This window comes from Podarcis erhardii (genome assembly GCF_964252035.2).
Source record: "Podarcis erhardii genome assembly, chromosome: 18".
NCBI classification, from domain to species: domain Eukaryota; kingdom Metazoa; phylum Chordata; class Lepidosauria; order Squamata; family Lacertidae; genus Podarcis; species Podarcis erhardii.
Genome location: NC_138516.1, coordinates 2,217,872 through 2,227,587, shown reverse-complemented (window position 1 = coordinate 2,227,587; position 9,716 = coordinate 2,217,872). Strand labels below are relative to the sequence as shown.

The following is a 9,716-nucleotide window of genomic DNA, read 5'->3' as shown; positions in this document are numbered from 1 at the left end:
GACATAACAAAAGGGGATCTGGGCATGTCAACAAAACAGTAAAATTTCTGGTTTAATGCACAGAAGTAATAAAACTGGCCAGTTATCCAGCAGGCAATGGTGTCTTGGGGCAGGAGGGAGTACAGAAGATGAATGTAAACTGATAAAAGTACATTTTACATTTCTACAGCCTCTTAAAAACCTCTAAATAACTAGCCGCCCTTTGTAGCTGGTGATTTCTCTCCCCCCACATTCGTCCCCCAAACTCTGCCCCTTTAGACAACCATGGATTTCACAAGCTCCCATCGTCCATGAGCAACTGGCCGAGGATCGCAGACTCCCTGGTCTTGTTTCCCCTGCCTCTTTGCAGAAGAGACATTCCTCTGCCTCACACATGCAGCAGTGAAATTCAGCCTCTTAGGGCAGGGTTGGAGAAAGCAGCAGCCCAGCGCCCCCCCGGACAGAGTTTTAAGTCTGATATTAGCCAGAGAACCACAGCTTTCAGTGAGTTTTTAAAATGCCTCTAAATTTCACAGCAGATTTATATATATATAAAAAATTACATTCAGCTGCCAGTCCCAAAAGTTGGGCAGAGGAAAGAGAGGAAAGAAGAGAGCAAGGAGGGATGGAGAACAAGGTATTTTTTCTTTGAGGAAGGGAGATTTCTGCCACCCCAGCAAGCAAGGAACCTGCTCTGGAGTGAGCTTGGAACACAGTTTGGGCACCGAGCTTGGGAAAGTGGCAAGGGGCTCTTCTCAGTTCCCTATTTTGCCAGGCGCAGACAGCAGCTCTGACGCAGGGGGTGCCAGCAAGGCACAACAAAACGGTAACAGATGGCCGAGCACCTGAGGGAGATAGTCGTGTTGCTGCTCCAGTAGTCTGGCATTCTTCTGTCCAACACCTCCTAGTTCAGGTTTTCCCAAATTTGGGCCTCCAGCTGTTTTTGGAACACAACTCCCATCCCTGATCACTGGTCCTAATGGGAGTTGGTAGTCCCAAAAACCCGCTGGGTAGCATTCACCCGTTTGGGAAACCCTGTACTAGGTGAATGCTATAGAGCAAGTAAAGAGTTGCCCCATCCTGGGTAAGAATTACTGAGGCCTGGGGGGTGAGAGAGGCTCAGGATTGGGAGCAATGACTTCAGAGACACACACAGCCCATTTCACGGGGGGGGGGGCGGTGCAGGGGGAGTAATTCAGCACCCCAGTATCCCTTGCAGGGACAGCATGGTGGCTCCCACCCAACCCAGTCAGCTGATGTGAAGGTGCGCAAAGCCAGAGCAGTTACTCAGTGGGGAAACTCCGCCGAGGGTGTTCTGGGTGCACCGCGGATCTCAAATCTCAGCACAAAAGTTGGGAGCAAACCCGATTTGGGATGTTAATGAAAATCAAGCACGATTCCAAGAAGCCCCCGCCCCTTCCTTCAGCTCCAGGAGCTCCCTTGCCAATGTTGTTTGTGTGCACATTTACACACACGAGGAAGCACGATTCTGAGCTGAATAGCAGGTTCTCTGCGCCCTGGAAGGAGAGAAAACCGGCAACCGCTGGAGTCAAATCTCCACTCCCGTTTCAACCCCCCAAAGCTAGGAGGAAGCAGGTGGGTGGGTGGGGTCACCCTCTTGACGGCACAAGGGAGGTCCTGCAAGTTCGTGAAAGCAACTCACTCGGTCGGCGTACAGTCCTGACCCTGGAGGCTCGGGGAGCTGCGCAAGGGTGCTGGTGGTATGGTGAGGTGCCGGCCCAGATCCAAATGCTCGGGGTTATACCTTCCGTGCGCCCAGCTGGAAGCGGGCTTCCCCCGAGATGCCGTACTGCTCCAGGGGGTCCTGTGGCGAAAGGAGAGGTGGGGCTTTGAGGGCCAGATGTCACGGCTAAAAATTGGCCACTGTTTCTTTAATGCTAAAGGAACTAAATCAGCATGAGTCAGTGGCCTACAATGACTCATGTAACCTTTCACCAACATGTGTGTGTGTCTGTATATACAGAGTGGTCAATGTTAGTGTTTGGTGTGGGTTGGTTGGATGGTAGAAAGCTGGTTGCGTTCGGTGTGTGTAAAAGCTGTCGGTCGTGGTTGGAGAAGAAGACTTTTTAAGAATAAAAGCAGCAATACTCTGCAAGAATTTCTCAAAGACTCTTTTGTGCCAACTAAGGTCTGAGGACTAGGCAAAGGAGTAAAAAGGAGGTCAGAACCTTTCCCCTTTTCAAACACTGACACTGGATATCTGGAGATGCTAAATTTGAAAGGGTGGGGGATACGAGTCCACAGCTCTGTGGCAGACCAGATGCCCTGCATGCAGAAGGTGTCGGGTTCAACCCCTGGCAGGGCTGGGAATTCCCCCACTGTCCCTGCACCTGAAACCCTGGAGGAGCTGCAAGCAAGTTGGCATCATATTTCTAGGCACTTCCCAACATTTCATCTTGGGATCCCAATGGGATCACATCTTTTTAAAAAACTATTTGTATACACACATCTGCCTTACTGGGTTCTATTTAGGATGAATGGGTCTTCTTGGAGTAAAATGTAACAAACACGACTGCGAACCATAGTATCATGGGACGACCCAGGGCTGAAACTGCGCCTCCTTGTCCTGGCCGTTACTTCCCGGTCTCTGGGTGAGCCCCGTCACCTGCTTTCCGGCCCAGGAGCTACTCACCTTTCCTGTCATCTTCAGGATCTCGTTCCGATAGAAGACCAAGCTGCTCCTCATGAACTCGTAGCTGTTGGCAGAAGGAGAACGGATCCGACCGTGAAGGGCGGAAGCAGCAGAACCAGATTTCTAGAGAACATTCACGGCGAGGGTCTTCCGCCCCAAAACAACCCCAGAGGAGCTGATCCAATGCTTCTGGGATTTGTGGTTCCGTTTTTGCGGATGATAAGCCAACAGCTTTGATTATTCAAAGGGGGGGGGGCTCTTTAAAGCTCTGCCTCAGGGATGGGGAGCCTTTGGCCCTCCAAACTTCTCCATGTGGCCCTTGGATGTTCTCCCCTGGCCATGCCCCTCACTGGCCCTCCTTGAGACCTTCATTTTGGACTCACCACTGTCCATTGAGGCACAGGTCAATTCTGCGTCCAGGGTGTCTGTCTACCAGCTTCATCCGAGACCCTACCTGCCCGCAAACTGTCTCACCAGAGTGGTCCATGCTCTGGTTATCTCCCGCTTGGACTACTGCCATGTGCTCTCTGTGGGGCTACCTTGGAAGGTGACTCGGAAATGACAACTAATCCAGAATGCAGCAGCTAAACTGGTGACTGGGAGCGACCGTTGGGACCATATAACACCAGTCCTGCAAGACCTATGTTGGCTCCCAGTACGTTGGTGCTGACCTTTAAGGCCCTAAGCGGCTTCAGCCCAGTATACCTGAAGGAGCGTCTCCACCCCCATCACCCAGCCCAGACATAGAGGTCCTCCTCCTTCTGGCGGTTCCCTCACTGCGAAAAGTTACAGGGAACCTGGCAGAGGATTTTCAAACACTGAAAATCCAGACAGAAAAGGGGTTTTTTTGCCCAAAGTTCTTGAGACAATTCGCAAAAAGAAGAAGAAGAAAAGTTTTGGGGCTAATTTTAACGAAAATTGCCAAAAATGACGCTGGCAACATGGGCTGCAATATGTCTGGATTTCTGCCCAAACACTGCTTCCAACTGCAGTATTCCGGATATGTCCAGGGGGTTCTGGATGTATGGCAACTCTATGACAAGGACTTATGGGACCGCCTCTCCTGATATGCCCCGCGGAGGACCTTAAGGTCCACAAATGATAACATTTTGGAGGTCTCAGGTTCCAAGGTGGTTAGATTGGTCTCAACTAGGGCCAGGGCCTTTTCAGTACTGGCCCCAACCTGGTGGAACGCTCTGTCCCAAGAGACCAGGGCCCTGCGGGACTTGACATCTTTCCGCAGGGCCTGCAAGACAGAGCTGTTCCGCCTGGCCTTTGGTTTGGACTCAGTCTGACCCTTATGTTTCCCTCCCCTTATGGTCTTGATCTATGGGCTACTTTTAAAATGAGGCTGCATTTTAAATTGTTTTTTTTTTCCTTTTTTTCTTATTATGTTTTTACTGTAATTTTACTGGTGTTAGCCACCCTGAGCTGGGCTCTGGCCGGGGAGGGCAGGGTATAAATATTATTATTATTATTATTATTATTATTATTATTATTATTATTATGATAAGCAACTATCTGCCTTTTAGAAGACAGCCCTATATTAGGAAGTTTTAGATGTCTTACTGTGTTATCATTTGTTGGAAGCTGCCCAGAGTGGCTGAGGCAAACCCAACCAGATGGGCAGGGTGTCTCACCAAACTCTGATTGTGCCTGGATGGAGGGGGGGGGGGGGAGATATTCAAGCTAACCTGCACAGAGGGCAAACTTTACATGTGCAGCTCCACCCACTCTTGACTCTGTCCCCGCCCACCACCGGCATGCGGTGCTCATGGGCCTGTGCTCTTACCTGCAGCGAGGATTCAAGTAGAATAATGGAACTGTTGGGTTGGCAGGGACCCCGAGGGTCATCCAGCCCCACCCCCTGCAATGTAGGAATCTCAGCTAAAGCAGCCATCCAAGCTCTGCTTAAAAACCTCCAAGGAAGGGTGGTTTCCTCTGGGCGCTGCGCAGAGATCCAAGCAGCCTGCGCTCTGTCCCTACTGGCTGGCAGACACGGTCCCCACCCCCTTGAAAAAATGGGGAAGAAGGGATCCCCAAATCCCGGCTGACCGGCAGGCCTCACCTCGCCCTCTGGAGAACCTCGACCCACTCCAAACACTGCTCCTCTGTATCACATTCGAAGAAGTACTTTCTCTCGGGTTCTTCAAGGAAACCTGCAAACAGAGACATCAGCCTTACGACTCACTATCTACTGAACTTTAATAAAATTATGCTTGTTGGACAAGGGTTATGGCAAAGCACAAGGGCAGTACAGCTCATGTGGGAAAACAGCTCAAACATGACCCTCCCAAGACAGAGGGAGGCAACTCAGGATCTCTTAGCCTAATTTGTCTCTCAGTGGGTTGTTGTTGTTTAACACAGGTAATGCAAAAATTTAAAAATTGTCCAGTAGCACCTTAAGGTAAAGGGACCCCTGACCATTAGGTCTGGTCATGGCCAACTCTGGGGTTGCGGCGCTCATCTCGCTTTATTGGCCGAGGGAGCCAGCGTACAGCTTCCGGGTCATGTGGCCAGCATGACTAAGCCGCTTCTGGCGAACCAGAGCAGCGCACGGAAACGCCGTTTACCTTCCCGCCAGAGTGGTACCTATTTATCTACTTGCACTTTGACGTGCTTTCGAATCGCTAGGTTGGCAGGAGCAGGGACTGAGCAACGGGAGCTCACCCCGTCGCAGGGATTTGAACTGCTGAACTTCTGATCGGCAAGTCCTAGGCTCTGTGGTTTAACCCACAGCGCCACCCACATCCTTAGAGACCAACTAAGTTTGTTTTGGGTGCTTTCGTGTGCTTATATCCAGAACAAACTTAGTTGGTCTCTAAGGTGCTACTGGACATTTTTTAAATTTATTTCAACTGCGTCAGACCAACACGGCTACCTACTAGAAAAGGTAATGCAGGGTTTATTCTGCCTCTTTTATTAGGCCTTTTTAAAATGTAATACAGTAAGAATACATTCATGTTAACAAGCCCTATAGAGGGACTATTACTATTCCATTTATGAAATCTCCTCTTTCAGACACACGACTCTTCTTCCCCAGTCTACAACTGGATCACTTTAGCAATAGTTATTAACTCTAGTTGTTTTAACCTACTGGTCAGCGACTCTTGTCTCCCTGCTCTTATTCTGGCTTGTTTTTATAACGATTGTATCTTGCTTTTACAATTGTGCATTTTAGCTCTTTTTAAAATGCTGGTCTACGACTGCAAGAAACTGAAACTGCATTTTAAGGATTGTTTTAACAATGATTTGCAATGGCTTTTACTGATGATTTGTTCATTATTCTAATGGTGGTTTGTAATTGTTTCACTGGTGATTTGTTAATTATACTGTTTGATTTGTGCTCTGCTTGTTGTGTTCTCTTGTGTTACTGTTATTTATGGTCTGTAAGCTGCTTTGCAATTCACTGGAATGAAACATATGCAATCGATTTTTCGGAGCTTGGAAGATCTTCTTGCACCGTATCTGCTTGGGACGCAAGCTTTTGGGCTCCCTGCCTTGCCTCCCAGCCTCCTTCAAACTGCTCATTATCCACCCCTCTTGATGCCTTCAGAGTCCGAAATGATGGATTACCCCAGCCAGTCCCTTGAGACCAGTGGTTCCCAAAATGCGCAGTGCTTTCCCTGGGTGGGGGGGGGGGTCCTAAGAGGGTGGCAAGGGGACCCTGGAGGTGCCAATGACTATCAGACTTTGAAAAACTGGTGTCACTGGATTAAGTTGATCACTTCAGCTGCTGTGACATACATATCCGATCCCTTTCAAAAGCTATCTTCAAAGAAAAACAAGTCTTGTTTTTTGCTGCCTGATGTAGAGAAGCATACATCCTTGATAATATCTAAATTTCTCGCTAAGGCTCTACAGATCCATGCTAATAAACCTAAATGGGGTATGGGGTAAAGGTGAAGGGGTAGAAATGTCAGTCTCTTATTATTCCCATTACCATTTTTATGTATCTAATGAGATGTCTGCTAAAACACAATAAACTGACTTGACTATCTTAAAACCAGCAGTCACCGTCCCAACCCACAGCAGCAAATTCCAAATTGGCCTGTGAAGAATTTCTTTCGGCTGTCCTGAAATCTAGTGCAAAGTACATTTGGCTGAGTGACCCTCTCTGAATACTGTGGGTGGAAAGGGGGTAGTTGTGAACTGGAAATGTGTTCCAAATGGGTACAGACATCTCAGAGAGCAATTTGAAAAAATGTTAGATTTGTTTCGATTAGTGACCATTTTGTAAAAAACTGAATACCAATAAAAAAGAGAAAACAAGAAAGAAAAAGCTCCCAGAAAAGGAAACCCCATTTCCCCCTGTCTGTCTCCTCAACACCCCAAAGACTCACTAATGGAAAATATTTTGCCTTCTTCTTGGCTGATACTGCAGTGTTCCAACAGCAAAGCACCGATAGGCTAGGGGGAGAGAAAGATACACAGATTAATTAATTACTTTCCACATTCACTCAAGCTTTTTAAAGTAACTACGTTGTGCATATTCTCAACCCTGCATTTAATTGAAAGCTGCACAAGGATTTTTCTTTCTTAAAAAATTAAGAAAAATAAATGAAGAGGGCTTAATAAATTCTCAGAAAAAAACCCTTGTAAAAAGCCCTTCTTTTGTCTTGTCTTCAAGTAAGTTCTACTCAAGAGGAAACTCAATGAAATTAATGGACCCGCCATCCGGTCGTCCTATCTGTGCACTTCAGTGGTTTTACTCAGAGGGCGGCCAGCGTTGGAGACAACCCCTTTATATATTTTTCTAGATTGTTCTACACAGTCAAATGGTAAATTAATTTTATTAAATAAGTAAAACAAATAAACAGACATATAAAAACACAGTTGTTTAGAGAGTGTTTGAGGAACATCTAGAGATTGCTGGACCCCCTCCTAAAAAAAATCCTATTCTGGTTGCTCTCCAAGAACAGGACTGGGATCCAGGAGCCAGACTCTTCTAATAAGATCAAGCTCTTTATTAGAATAATAATAATAAGAGTTTATTTTAGGCACTGCCTTCTCATCATGCTCCTACCACCCGCCACAACTTGCCAGAGGACCTCATCACCTGAGGACTAGTAACCTGAGCAGGCTTCGCATCATTATTATATCTGGCAAGGTTGCTAGTGGGTAATTTCCCCTGCAAGTAGTGAGCAAAAATACCTCGGCCTCATCTGTTCGGAAGTAGAAGAGAAAGTTGACGACCAGTTTCACCAAACGCTTCTTCAAGGCTGCGGAGAAAGACGAGATGGAGGGAGTTGTTTGAGAGCTCTTGGACACATACTGTATTTTTCGTTCTATAAGACGCACTTTTCCCCTCCTAAAAAGTAAGTGGAAATGTATGTGCACCTTATGGAGCGAATGCAGGCTTTGCGGGCTATCCCAGAAGTCAGAACAGCAAGAGGGATTGCTGCGCAGCGCATAGCTGTCAACTTACAGATTTGAAAATAAGGGACCAGCAGCCTCGAAAATAAGGGATCAGCAGCCAAATAAGGGATTTTCCGAGCACAGGTATGTTCGACTTCTGAGCCCCTCCGAGCCAAAGGCAGAAAGCCCAGCCAGCAGCCAAGCGAAGCCTCAAGTGGTGGTTCCCACAGCGCAGCAACCCGGCAAAGGGGATGCAGCAAGGAAAACCACCGTCACCTCTCGGCTGGGAAGCGCTGAGCAAAGGCGAGTCCCCAGGCAACGCGGCCGATTTGATCGGCACAAGGCATGCAAGTTCCACCCCCCAGTCGTTCTTAGACTCCTTATTGGGTGAGCAACGCAGCCAAGCAACACAGTTGGAGCCTCCCTCCTCCCTGGCCGGCAGAGAGGGAGGGAGAGGAGCTGCTTATATTGAAACCTGGGGAATTTAAAGGACATCATCAATAAGGGACAGCAGCGGGAAACGGCGCTGGGATAAGGGACTTTTCTTTTTTTTAAAAAAAAATAATATTCAGAATTTTGAAAATTACAAAAGAAAAGAGAGAAAAGAAAAATAAAAAAGACAGAAAAAATACAATCATTTTTTAAAAAAGAACAGATTAAACCTTTACATAACTTTCTTCCTTTACTTATTTCCTTGACCTCCTCACACCTCCCATTTTTGCATTCTAGTTCAAATTGTTATTTCAGCAAATCCTTCCAACCTTGTTTTTATCTTAATAATTTGATTTAATATATTGTAATTTTACGTTCTCTCTTTCATCCATTCATATTTACTTAATCCTTTATATCATTTCTACCAAAACCACATAGTTTTCTTTTTTCCAACATCTTTCTAACAATCCTTAATTTTACAATATTTTTGAAGATATACTTTAAATTTTTTCCAATTTTCTTCCACCGACTCTTCTCCTTGGTCCCGGATTCTGCCAGTCAGGGATAAGGGACTGTCCCGCCAAATAAGGGACGCTTGACAGCTAAGTGCGGGAGGTGGGGGGAAGCTAGGAGGCTTGCATTCGCTGAAGCCAGGAGGGCAAGAGGAATCGGTGCGCACCGATCCTGCTTGCTCTCCTGGCTTCAGGGATAGCCCCGCAAAGCCTCCTGAGCAAAGAGGCTTCGCTCAGGAGGCTCCTTATTTCTTGTTTTCCTCCCCTAAAAACTAGGTGCGTCTTATGGTCGGGTGCGTCTTATAGAGAGAAAAATGCGGTATTTTTTGTAGCTCTGTGATTCTTCCATTGTGGACTAGATGACTCTTGGCGTCCTTTCCAACCCTACAGTTCTACGATGTCCAAGTTTGGGAGAGCGAAGATGAGCTCCTGCGACCTCAAGGCAGATGTTCCCACAACTGGTGATTTTTACTAATTCAACCCTCCGCCAAGGGTCATCTAGCCCAACCCTCTGCAAGGCAGGAATCTGAGCGGATTCATCCAGGACAGGACATCACAATACAGTGGTACCTCGGGTTACATACGCTTCAGGTTACAGACTCCGTTAACCTAGAAATAGTGCTTCAGGTTAAGAACTTTGCTTCAGGATGAGAACAGAAATCGTGCTCCGGCGGCGCGGCAGTAGCAGGAGGCCCCATTAGCTAAAGTGGTGCTTCAGGTTAAGAACAGTTTCAGGTTAAGAACGGACCTCTGGAAGGAATTAAGTATGTAACCCGAGGTAC

General features: G+C 47.2%; 1 protein-coding gene across 1 annotated transcript in view; it reads right to left on the bottom strand.

Moving 5' to 3' along the window:
• Positions 1-1,037: 1,037 nt before the first annotated feature.
• Positions 1,038-9,716, bottom strand: part of PLEKHJ1 (pleckstrin homology domain containing J1) — a gene marked incomplete at its 5' end in the record, with an annotated part of 9,017 nt that continues 338 nt past the window's right edge. The window contains 5 exons of the mRNA XM_081845956.1: positions 1,038-1,804; positions 2,633-2,696; positions 4,701-4,791; positions 6,976-7,042; positions 7,787-8,055. Of these exons, the coding sequence (XP_081702082.1) occupies positions 1,739-1,804; positions 2,633-2,696; positions 4,701-4,791; positions 6,976-7,042; positions 7,787-8,055 (557 nt within the window). The 3' untranslated portion in view covers positions 1,038-1,738. The remainder of the gene's footprint in view (positions 1,805-2,632; positions 2,697-4,700; positions 4,792-6,975; positions 7,043-7,786; positions 8,056-9,716) is intronic.